The 13092-nt window shown below is 35.4% G+C and overlaps 1 protein-coding gene across 4 annotated transcripts in view; it reads left to right on the top strand.

Moving 5' to 3' along the window:
- The window catches only part of DIPK1A (divergent protein kinase domain 1A), a 139845-nt gene that overhangs the window by 63423 nt on the left and 63330 nt on the right, over positions 1-13092 (top strand). For all 4 annotated transcript variants that reach the window (XM_036906542.2, XM_057500429.1, XM_036906543.2 and 1 more), the window contains one exon: positions 11974-12108. In XM_036906542.2, the coding sequence (XP_036762437.1) occupies positions 11995-12108 (114 nt within the window). In that variant the 5' untranslated portion in view covers positions 11974-11994. The remainder of the gene's footprint in view (positions 1-11973; positions 12109-13092) is intronic.

Raw genomic sequence — 13092 nt, 5'->3', positions numbered from 1 at the left:
TTCTCTCAGCTTTTGCTTATTTGGAAATTGTTTAATCCCTCCTTCAAATTTAAATGATCATCTTGCTGGATAAAGTAATCTTGGTTCCAGGCCCTTCTGCTTCATTGCATTAAACACATCATGCCACTCCCTTCTGGCCTGTAAGGTTTCTGCTGGCAAGTCTGGTGTTAGCCTGATGGGCTTTCCTTTGTATGTGATCTTATTTCTCTCTGTGGCTGCTATTAATAGTCTGTCTTTATCTTTGATCTTTGCCATTTTAATTACTATATGTCTTGGTGTTGTCTTCCTTGGGTCCCTTGTGTTCGGAGATCTGTGGATCTCCATGACCTGAGAGACTCTCTCCTTCCCCAGATTGGGGAAGTTTTCAGGAATTACCTCCTCAAAGACACTTTCTGTCCCTTTTTCTGTCTCTTTTCTTCTGGTACGCCTATAATAATGTGAATATTGTTCCATTTAGATTGGTCACACAGTTCTCTCAATATTCTTTCATTCTTAGAGATCCTTTTTTCTCTCTTGCCTCAGCTTGTTTGTATTCCTCTTACCTAGTTTGTATTTCATTTATCATCTCCTCCATATCCAATCTGCTTTTAATATCCTCCATTGTGCTCTTCAACAATTGGATCTCTGACTGGAATTCATTCCTGAGTTCTTGAATATCTTTCTATACCTCCATGAGCATGTTAATGATTTTATTTTGAACTCCCTTTCAGGAAGGCTCATGAGATCCGTATCATCTTTCTCAGGAGTTGTATTAATAATTTTACTCTGAACCATGTTCCTTTGGCATTTCATATTTGTATATGGTGCCCTCTAGTGCCCAGAAGCTCTACTCTCTGTAGCTGCTCAGTCCCTGAAGCAATGTCGGGGGTTGCAGCGGAGTGGTATTGGTGCCTTGGGGGAAGAAAGAGCTGTTTCCTGCTTCCTGGCTGCTATGCCTGTCTCCACTGCCTGAACTGGTGGGCCGATCACACAGGTATAAGCTTTTGTCCCAGAGCAGCCGGATATGGATCCCTATTTTCCACAAGTGGCTGGAATCTCAGTCTCTCCAGAAATTCTGCCTGTCTTAGCTTTCCAATCCCCTAGTTGCGAAAGTATCATGAAAGCACCTTGAAATGTAGGTTTGTGCTCCCATAGCATATCTCTGGAGTTAGGTATTCAGCTGTTCCAGGCCTCCACTCTCTCCCTGCTATGTTTCTTTTCCTCCAGCCAGTGAGCTGGAGTGGGGGAAGGGCTTGGGTCCTGCCAGGCGACAGCTTTGGTACGTTACCCTCTGTGAGGTCTGCTCTTTTCTCCAGGTGTATGGAGTCTGGTGCAGTCCTCTTTCCTGTTGCTCTTTCAGGATCAGTTGTATTAATTATATTTTCATATTATATGCGGTTTTAGGAGGAAGCCTCTGTCTCTCCTCTAATGCCATCATCTTTCAACATACTGTTTCTATAAAGAGCCAGATAGTAAATTTTTTGGCCTTGCTGGCCATACAGTCTCTGCTGCAACTGCTCAACTCTGCCGTTATAGCATAAAAAAAGACTTAAACAATAATAAATAAAAAATGGGGCAGCTGTGGTCTAATAAAACCTGTATTTACAGAACCAGGCAGCAGACTTAATTTGGTGTATGGGCCACAGTTTTCTGACCCCTGACCAGTTTGCTACACGAGCTCATAGATTTTTTATGAAGATTAAGGAAATTAATATACAAAAAGTTCTTATAACAGTTCCTGGTACAGTAGCACTGATAAGTATTAACTCTCATTAACAGTGTTGTTGTTATTACTATTATTAAAGCACAATATTGTAAATAATAAAAATGTCCAAACATAGAGATAGAATTAAATAAATTATGGCATACCCATAATGTAAAATGCTATACATTCATTTGAACATAATATTTAAAAATATTAAGACTTTTTAATGGCCTAGGTATATTTTTATAGTATGTTTAAGTGAAAAAAAGAGATAAATGATATATATCATATGACTGCAGTTTTGTTTTTCTTAAAAGATAATGTATTTTCTGTATATATGCACGGTAAACAACTAGGAAAAGAATACATACCAAACTGGATCATTTACATTTTCCATGTAACTTTTTAAATTTTTTATGAAGATATCATTGATATACAGTCACATGAGCAACATTGTGGTTACTAGATTCCCCCTATTATTAAGTTCCCACCACATACCCCATTACAGTCACTGTCCATCAGCATAGTAGGATGCTATAGTGTCACTGCTTGTCTTCTCTGTGCTATACTGCCTTCCCCGTGTGCCCTCTACATTATGTGTGCTAATCATAATGCCCCTTATTCCCCTTATCTCTCCTTTCCCACCTTCCCTCCCCAGTCCCTTTCTCTTTGGTAACTTTTAGTCCATTCTTGGGTTCTGTGAGTCTACTGCTGTTTTGTTCCTTCAGTTTTTTCTTCGTTCTTATACTCCACAGATGAGGGAAATCATTTGGTACTTGTCTTTCTCCGCCTGGCTTATTTCACTGAGCATAATACCCTCTAGCTCCATCCATGTTGTTGCAAATGGTAGGATTTGTGTTCTTCTTATTCTTTTTGATTTTTTAATTGAGATATAATTGACATATAGCATTATATTAGTGTTAAGTGTACAACATGATTTGATATCTGTATATATTATAAAATGATTACCACAGTAAGTTGAGTTGACATATATCACCATGCATTTACAGTTTTTTTTCTTGTAATGAGAACTTTTAAGATTCTCCGAACAACTTCCAAAATACAATAAACTATTGTTTAACTGTAGTTACCATTACATCCCCAGAACTACTTATAACTTTAGTAACAGAATTTTTTACTCTCCATTTTCCTACACTGGGTTTGTACTGTTTTCTGGTATTGAAGTACTTTGATTTGATGAGAAAAAAATAGAATCTCAGTCCATGAAGGACTCTTCTAACTCTAATGTACTTACCATTTCATATGTCATTTATATTTTAATTGGTTAACAGATTAGGAGTTTACATTCAGAGATGTCTGAGTAGAATGGACTAGATGGACAGTTTCCTACACATTTCATTTTTCAGTTAAAGTTGTTCCACTCTACAACATCTATATATCTGTGGCAGGGTACCAACCAATGGGGATTGAATCCCCACACAGCCTCTCAGGTTATAGGAACAGTACCTCCTTTTGGGTCACATTCCTAAGAACCACAGGCCTTTCAATGATACAAAGCCAGAATGTTGTTGCATAGAGGTGAACAGCCTCCCCACCCCTTCTCCCACCACCCCAGTGTTTGAACTTACACATCTGCTTTTCTCATGTATGAGAAGCAGGTTAGGTTTCACAGTGGTTTAATTGCCACTGTGTCTAGAAATCACACAAATGTGCACCCAGAAAGGAAGATTCAGAGGCCAGAAGCCTTCCTCATCCATCTCACAGAATATTAACTAAAATCAATTTCTTCTTTAAAAACACTTTGCAATAATCAAGTTTCATCTAAATTATAATCAGCTAACCTCTGGGTACTCCAAGGTTCTGAATGATGTTGAAAATTATATTACATTAAATTGTACAACCTTAGAAGTAACTATTTCAATAAATTTTGCCCTAAAATCTTCAAGTTTAGGTAGAATGTAGCTAAGTTTATTTTTAGTAAGTGAATTGTTAGTGAATTGGAGTACCAGCTAGGATTCCCATGTAAGATTTGCTGTGGCTATTGTATGTTTTAGTAAATTCTAGCCTCAGGCCTACTAAAAGGGGAAAATAGACACCTGATTTGCCAATTCTGGGAGACAAGTCTTAATGAAATAATCAGGCAACGTGAATCCTATTCAGAAATTTATCTATAACTACATCTCACATACTTCTTTAATTTGGGACTTTGTAATATAAGCTAAAGATTTGTTGCCAGTTACTGAGCTCATGATATGGAATGAGAACTATATTCAGTCAACTTAAACACAATATAAGCAACTACACATATGTTAATGGATGTTAATGGCAATTTCCAGTTCTTCCCCACTAAGGAAAAAGGAAGAACCCTTGATCAGAATGGCCAAAAAAAATTGTCTCTGTTCTGGCTGGGACCTCTACACTGCTTTTCTCCTCACTCCTAGATCCTGCTTTGCTAATCCTACCCTGGAGTGGTAGTCAGTCTTCAAAGCTGACCCGTTAGTTAATACCATGCCTTCTGGTATTCATGCTGTTATGGAGTCCCACCCATACCTGCAGTCCAATCTGGCCTGTGTGACCGAAGGAGTGCGGCAGGAATGCACCCCTCCACCTTGGTCTCTAGGGACTCTTGCTCTGGGCACAGTCAGCCATCTTGGGAACAGCCTGACTACCCTGAGCGCCCTGCTTGGAAGGAGTCCAGCTAGCCGCTTGACACTTCTCCAGGCATTCTAGCTGAGGGATTGGACACGTAAGTGAAGAAGCCACCTATACATCCAACCCAGTCCACCCTTCATCACATGCCTTTGGCCTCAATCACAAATGTGTGAAGAACTTGAAAGAACTCACCAGCTGGGTCCAGTCAACCCTCAGAACCATGGAAGACATAAATTATTGTGGTAAGCCACTACCTTTTGGGATATTTTGTTATACAGCACTAGGATATTTGAACACTTAGCTTTCTTAACTGCTTTTTCTGTACTGGAATAGAGCTAGGATTAAAGGACTCCATAACTAAGTTCATTTGCTGTTGTAAATACGAATATTCTTTTTATGTAGAGTGCTAATGCAGGCTACACCTCCTTCCCATATACTCTGTAAAATGCTGGCCATCTATTTGTTCATTAAAAGCCTTGTACACCTTCTTTTTAACCTTGGGCATAGCTTTGATCTGTTTCTGTGGCCTTGCAACTCTCTGTTTTTTTATTGAAGTATTCTTGATATACAATCTTATGTTGATTTCAAATGTGCAACACAGTCATTCAACAGTTACCCATATTATTGAATCCTCATGTCCTCTAGTGCAGTTACTATCAACATAGAAAGATGTTACAGAATCATTGACTATATTCTCCATGCTGTACTATCATCCCCATGACCAACTTATATTGTGATTGAGAATTACCGTGCCCCTTTATTCTCCTCACTCTTCTTACTCATGCACCCCAATCCCTCCCCCATGGTAACCATTAGTCACTTCTCAGTGTCTAGGAGTCTCCTGATACATTATTCATTTTGTTTTGTTTTGTTTTTAGATTCCACAAATAAGTGAAACCACATGGTATTTGTCTTCCTCTGCCTTGCTTGTTTCACTGAGCCATTATACGTTCTAGTTGAATCCATGTTGCTGCAAATGGCAGGATTTCTTTTTTAAGGCTGAATAATATTCCATTGTGTATATTTAGCACACCTTATTTATCCAGTCATCTAGTGATGGACACTTAGGTCACTTCCATAGCTTGGCTATTGTAAATAATGTGGTAATAAACATAGGGGTACATGTATCTTTTCAAATCAGGGGTTTTGTTTCCTTAGTTAAAGTTCTAGAAGTGGAATTACTGGGTTGTCTGGTATTTCTATTTTTAGTAAAACTTACATACTGATTGTGTATAAAACAGTAAATTTCTTTTAAAAAAATCAGATACTGGAATACTCTACAGCAAAGAAAATCAATAAACTATGCCTCAGCGTGGATCAGTCTCACAATATAATGCTGAAAGATGCAAGTCATAATAGAAATATGGTCTATGCTTCTATTTCCATAAACCTCAAGAGCAATAAACATTTTAGGCATACGATTAGGGGTTAAACTACTTAAGAAAGCACATAAATGATTATCATAGCAGTTGGGAGCATGTTGATAACTCCTTTACTGGAGAGAGGTACATGGGGCTAGTGAAGGCACTAGAAAAATACTGTTTCTTCACTCAAGTAGTACTTATGTGGGTATTTACTTTCAGCTATAATTTCAATTATACTTACATATTTTAAATAATTCTATATGAATAATATATTTCACAGTAAAAAGTATTTAAAAAGCAGGATGGCTTTGTCTGTGTTCTGGAGACATTTTTAAATAGATATGCTAAGCAGCTGTGTAGAAATATGTAGTTTTTCTGATTAAAAACGTAATACATATTCATTGTAGAAAATCTGTGTAATAGAGAAGAAAAGTGAAATCATCCATTTTGAGATAACCACCCTTGAACTTTTGGTGTATTTCCTTCCAGTTTCTACAGTCTGTTGGTGACTTTTCTCTCTCTCTTTTTTAAAGCAAAATTGGGAACATACGATACATGTTCTGAAAGCTGATTTCTTTCTTTTATATCTCATGAGCATTTTCTCATACTTTGACACTTCTTTAAAATAGTATTTTACTATTGAAACTAGTCATAGTCTTAAGGGTCATCCCATACAATTAATTCCCCAGGTGTTTTTGCATTTTTGATGCTGTAAGTCCCTAAGCATTAGAAATATGAACCAGCATGCAGAGAAAATGTGAAAATTACCTGCTCCTTGTTGGAATTTCATTTTGGAGTTCTCATAAATTCAAAACAGAGAATATGCTCATGCAAATAAAACCTTTAGAACTTAGATTACAAGTAAGATTCTTCCTATAAATGTGGAAATTCACCTCTTAGAAAGATGGAGAATGCTGAAACTCTGACCAGGAGACTAGTAATACCCTTTGGCAATGAATTCTTCTCTAAAGTTTGTTAAAAGAAAAAAGCATTTTCATGATCAAGACAAGCTGGAGTGCATGGACATTTTTAGAACCTTTCTTTTCATTATTTTTAACTTACAAAAACTCTAGGTTTTCCTGTTTGGAATGACATGAAAATTTTTTTTTTACGTTCCTTTGATGGAGTAGCTATCTTTTGATGCTTAAAATGTTGAAAATTAGCACTAGGATAGTTTAAAATTCATACATTTAGATATTCTTTTTAAAAATCATTTTTTAAAATTGAAGTGTCGTTGATATACAATCTTATATTGGTTTCAAATATACAACACAGTGGTTCAACAGGTTCAACAGGTTCCCATATTATTAAATCCTCACCCCCACTAGTGCGGTTACTACCTGCCAAAATAGAAAGATATTACGGAATCATTGACTGTATTCCTTCCTCCATGCTGTATTACTAACCCCATGGCCAACTTATATTATGTTAAATCATAATTTTAAGAAAATTTTATTTGGATAGTCTTCTTAATGGTTTTCCAATAGCCCTTCAGCTAGCACTGAGACACTTTTTAATAAAAGTGCAGGACCCATTGCAAATAAAGTTTATCTGCTTGTGTTGTGGTATACACTAAATACCCTATTAAATGGTTTCTTCATATCTTGTTTTTTAAAGCTATCATATTTTTTCAAAAGTATCTTAAATATGTAGAGTTAATTTAAAGGGTAAAAGTTATATCTGGGGATCTGTGTCAATAATTTTAACTCTAGTTTTTTTTTCAGCCATATTACTCCTAAACATGCAGTAAAGGTTAGCTGGCTATAATGTCAATATAACAATGAGGGACAAAAATTGAAGACTTTATAAAAGAGAAATTGAAGATTATTTCGAGTAATTGGTAATTGAAAAACTTGAATAGAAAGATAAACATACGTGTCTCAGCTTTTTCTATGAAATGATGACTGATGAAATGACTGTGTTTGAGTTTTTGCAAGTGATAACCTTATCAATTTGTTAATGTTTCTGAGTGTGCAAGTCCACTAAATATATTAGATAAAATATTTGTGCGTAAAAGTCAACATATGGTAGATATTTTTCTGCTGTAGTTTTCAAAATTAAGAACATCTGTATAGGGAGTTATGTAGGAGTAAAGCAAATGAGACTTTGTTCTTTCTATGTTTATAAAAGATGTTGAATATGAAAAAAAGATAAGAAATACAAGTAGTCTTAAGTGGCTACATTTTGATGTGTTGCCTCTTCATGCCTCTTTAAAACTTAATGTAAAATTATTTAATAAGACCAAAGGTTTTAATATTTGCTTTGAAATAAAAAGTTATCACAATGAGAGCAAACAATATAAAAAAGAAATACCACTATTCTTTAGAGTGGAATTGTTAGAGAAAGTTTCATCATTTGTCTTCCATCTCCAGTGATTTTTTAAATTTATAGTAAGATACTGCTTATCATTTACTCTAGTCAGAAATAACTGCTTCTGTTATTTCCAGACAGATGGTATATTTTTCTATTTAGTACCAGTTTATGCCTTAAAGACTAATTTAAAGTAAAGTGACAGTGTCACATAAGTTTGATTCTTTCAACTCCATAATTTTTGTTTTCATTTTATTATGTAACCATAACAGGCTTCTCAACTTAGCACTACTGACATTTGGGGCCAAGTAAATCTTTGTTACGGGAGGCTCCTCAGTGCATCGTGGATTGCTCAGCGGTGTCTCTGGGTTCTCCCCATGAGATTCCAATAGCGCTTACTGGCCATGACAGACAGTGGCTCTAGACATTGCCAGGTGTTCCCACAGTGGCAAAATTGCCTCCAGTTGAGAATCACTGTCTAGCGTATTTACTAAAATTCTTATCATGTTTTTCAGGAGCATAATTTGGAATAAAACAGTGTACCATTAGTAGCTAGGCACAAAATCAATAGAATCGAAAAGCTGCTAGGCAGTATTTTGGATAGTTTAGCATAAATGAGAAGGTCAGAAACAATAACTACATCTCTTAATCAAAGACTAGATTGTTTAGGTAATTAGTATAGAACAAACCACTGCAAACATTTCAGTGAGTGCCACACAGGGAAATAAAATCTGTAGTTAATAGCTACAAATGTCATTTAGCTGTTTTTCTTTAATCATTGTGTTTGAATGCAAAGCAGCAGAATCTGCAGATATTAAAGGACACATGAAGGTCCTTGTTCTATTTTATGTTACCCCCAAATCATAGTAATTTTCCATGGCATGCTGGAATAAAAATGTGTTTCACTCCTTTTGTGATTATGTCCACAACAGGTGATGCCCAGTGGCCTGCTGGGAATGTCATTAATCTAACTTCCTCTCCAAAATGTTTGGCATTCTGTATCATGATGCGCACTCAGTGAGCAAGCCAGTTCACAGGGTGTTTTTCAGTTTTAACATATGCCAGAGAAAATGGGGAAATGTAGCTATTTGAGAGATAAAGAAAAGAAAAATGAATTCAAATTGTATTGAATTGGATATATAGAAGGGAGAAATATACAAAAGCCTGAGCTGCCAACATCTATTCAGCTTAATATGCATTTGAAAGCATTTTATGGTAGACTATTGAACATATGTACAAAAATCCAAAAAGAAAGTATTGATGAAGAGTCCAAAGGACAGTTGACTATCACTAGACTTCTCAAGGTGGTTTCAAGAAGAAGGTAAGACAGGACTAAATCCTGAATGCTGGGAAAGAACCCTACTCACCAGGTCTATGTTTTCTTTTACTCTCTGACTTATACCTGCTGCAGAGCAAGGCAGGGAGAGTGAAAAAGAAGATATAGTATAAGGTCTTCCCTGATTCTTCTACTAAAATTAAGTGAGCTAATCTTGTTTTAAAACGCTGTCTAAAAAAATCATGTAAAATGTTAATATAAGATTGGACTTCTTAAAGCAAAATCATGCCATTCTGTGGTCCTTCAAGTCCTTTTAACTTTTTAAGGGTACTTGTATGGTAGATTTATAATTCATTTGTCCCTCTAACTGGAGATGTTATAAAAGGACTAAGACAGTACCTGGCACATAGTAGACAGTCAATAAACAGTTGCTGAATGAATGTATGGGAAGGCAGCATCTTGGTGTGGAAGTATGTATGCCTTATTGTACAATATAAGACATTTTAAATCAGTAGAGAAAAATATATATAAAGGAAGGCATGTACCCATCACCCAGCTCAAACAATTATCAACTCATAGCCAGTCTTTTTTCAACTATACCCCACCTACTTTTCCCTTCCCATATTATTTTGAAGCAAATTCCAGATATCATATCATTTCATTCATTAAGATTTCAATATCTATCTCTAAAAGATTAGGGCTTTTCTCTTTAAACATTACATTATCACACCTGAAAATTTTAAATAATTCCTTAATAACATCAGCTATCCTGTCAGTCTTCAAATTTTCAATTGTCTCATAAAAGCTTTTTTTTTTTTTACAGTTTTTCATTTGAATTAGGATCCAAAAAACATCCACAAATTGTGTTTTTTTGGTATATTTCTTAAATTTTTTTCAATCTTTAGTGTTCCCCATCTTCTCTATTTTCTCCCATGTAATTTATGTGTTGAATGTTTCCCACAGCCTGGAGTTTGCTGATTATATCCTAGTAGTGTCACTTACTTAAGAGTCACTTATGTTCCTCTGTCTCCCATATTTCCTGTAAACTGATAGTTGGAGCTAAAGGCTTGATCAGATTCAGATTCAGTTTTCTTTTTGGCAAGTCCAAAAAAGAAGGTGGTGTTCAAATCATAGTATTGGTACTTTCATTTTTCTCTCAGTGCCCTGAAAATTGATTTAGCTAACGTTTGTTGAGTATTTTCTATGTGTCTAGCAATGTGCTTATGTTCTATAGGCATTATGTCATTTAATCATATTTAAGTTAAGTTTCATAATACTAACACATACCAATTTCTGTCTGATGACTAGGCCTCTTATTAGGGCCAAGTACTCTTAAATATCTTTCAAGCAAACCCTTTGTTACATACCCCATCGTTTTTTATGTCATTTAATTTGGAATTCTGTCTGGATTTTCTTTTTACTGGATTCATTTAGAGTCATAAAAAGTAACTTGCATTAGAGGGTTTTATTTATATTTTAATAATGAAGTTCAAAGACCTCTCATTTAACTGAATTTGTTGTATTCAAGCTTCTTGCTACTGGGATTCACCATCTGTTAACCTCACAAAGACAGATACCTAAACCACAAATAGGGCCAACAGAACTCAGTACTTCCTGCGTTTCATTTTCATCTGCACTCATTGTCTTCTGCAGGTGCACTTAGGTCTCGTTCATCTCTTCCTGCTTTCTTTGCACGCTCACAGTGCTCACAGTATCCTACTGTTGCCCAGTGTGAGAAACTGGCTCGTGATTGTAAAAGCAAAAGTAGCTTTTCATTGTTTGTTTACATATCTTTAATCTGTTCTGCTCAATTCTCTCCGTAGTCCTAAATTCTACTGTTAATAAAACCAGGCCAGTAGCTCCAGACTTAAAGAATAGATGTCAGATTATCTTAACCAGCTGACACTTTTGCAGATCACACTGTTTGACAGGTGGTTGATGGAAAGAAGGCACCAACATGCCCAAGTTGCAGTTAGACACCAGAGCACTGGGAGCAAAACGATGCAGAGAGGATCCTCTTGTGCTGCTTTACAAGATGACATACAGGAGTGATTTTTTCTTTATGTATCTTAATCGTTCTTCTTCAATCATTTCTCCTTTAATAGTTGTAATGTTCTCAAATTTCCAGAATATCTATTAGGTGAAGCATCCAGCTTACTGACTAGAAGGAACATGAAGCCTTGGTGACTACAACAGAGAAACAGGAATGAATGGGATGTTTAATTTCTTACATAGAACGTCACTATGAGGCATTAGACAAATAGCCAAATTCTCTGTTCTTATTCATTAAAAACAATATTATTTTATCTTAAAAAAATGATTATCCATAAAGAACTTTAAGATTCTTAGTTGAAACAGTCTTCTGTAAGCTTGTAGTCAAAGGGGATTGTGTCCCTCTTGCCCTGATCTTGCAGGTTGCCCAGGGTAGCATGGTGCACGTGTTTGTGCTTTTAATAAGTAGCTCTCCATGCTGGTGGTATTTGAAAGGTTATACATTTTAAAGGGTATTTTGTTCCCTTTTTCCTTGGCAGGACTAAGGAGCTTCCTTTTCTAAGACCAGTGCTGTTTGGACTCAGTGAAAGTACACTTTGTTCTAGGAGAATTGCCATATGAAAGCCTAGAATATATATTGAGTTCATCCAAGAAGGGGGAAAAATCAGTTCTAGGGACAGTGAAGGCTTACTTGGTGCTGAATGAATGACTGTTGTATGCTTTTTTCCTCACAGGCTCGCTTCTCATATGTGCGGATGAAATATCTTTTCTTTTCCTGGTTGGCAGTTTTTGTTGGAAGCTGGATTATATATGTGCAATACTCTACCTATACAGAACTATGCAGAGGAAAAGACTGTAAGAAAATAATAGTAAGTATTTTTTAAATTTCCTAATATATGGAAAAACCCATATTAACAGGTTATATTTTAAATACATTATATTTACTCCTTATATACATACTAATAATTATTTTCAAAAAGTAAAAGTTAATTTGACCTTAGAGTTGTGTTGAACTTCATAGCAGTCTCATATGACCAAGTTAATAAGAGTGTTCTCCAGCTTGAATAATCCAAAATTCAGAAATATTAATACATAATACAATGTGAGGGCATCCTCATTACAAAGAGGGATTTTTGTTCTTCAGATATGCTTGAAATTTAGTTTATTCCAATCAGATGGGTTTTTAAATGTTTAGAGTATAAAAGTGTTATTTACAGGCAACCTTTCTGGAACACATATTTTTAAAAAACAGGATCATTCTCAAATACCCAAAATTTATCTGAAAAGCATATAAGTGTATTTATTACTCTGTTCCTATCCTGATGATTGGATGTATTTCAGGAAAATTTCTATATCAGTCTAAGATTTCCAGTAGTAATTATTGGCTCCATTAGCACTTATCTTTTAAATGTCTGAGGATCAGTAAATTTAATTTCTTGTTTTCTGTTAATATCTTCTATATTAATAAATAATATTAATAATATATATAATATTATATAAATAATATTAAAGTATTTCATCTGAGAATTGTGATTTTGATAATAGTGATTGTTAGGATCCCAATTATTATAACTTATTAAAGATTCTGTAATTATTGAGTGGTTACTCTTCACCCAGGCTGGTGTTGCTAGATGTGTGCATATAGCAGGGAACAAGATTATTATGACCATACAAACCTACTGTCTAGCAGGGAAGAAAGTGAATAATTACAGTTAAGTAAGGTTAATGTTACAATAGCACTGTTATAAGAACATAAGACAGAGAGACCTGAAGCTTTCCAAATTCTAAGAAATGAAAATCAATTGAACTCTAGTCACTCTGTCATGATTAAAAAATATATTTCCCAGGAGTAT

The sequence above is a fragment of the Manis pentadactyla genome, chromosome 4, assembly GCF_030020395.1.
Source record: "Manis pentadactyla isolate mManPen7 chromosome 4, mManPen7.hap1, whole genome shotgun sequence".
Lineage (NCBI taxonomy): Eukaryota > Metazoa > Chordata > Mammalia > Pholidota > Manidae > Manis > Manis pentadactyla.
The sequence above is the reverse complement of the archived record's forward strand: the minus strand, read 5'-3'. Positions and strand labels throughout refer to the sequence as shown.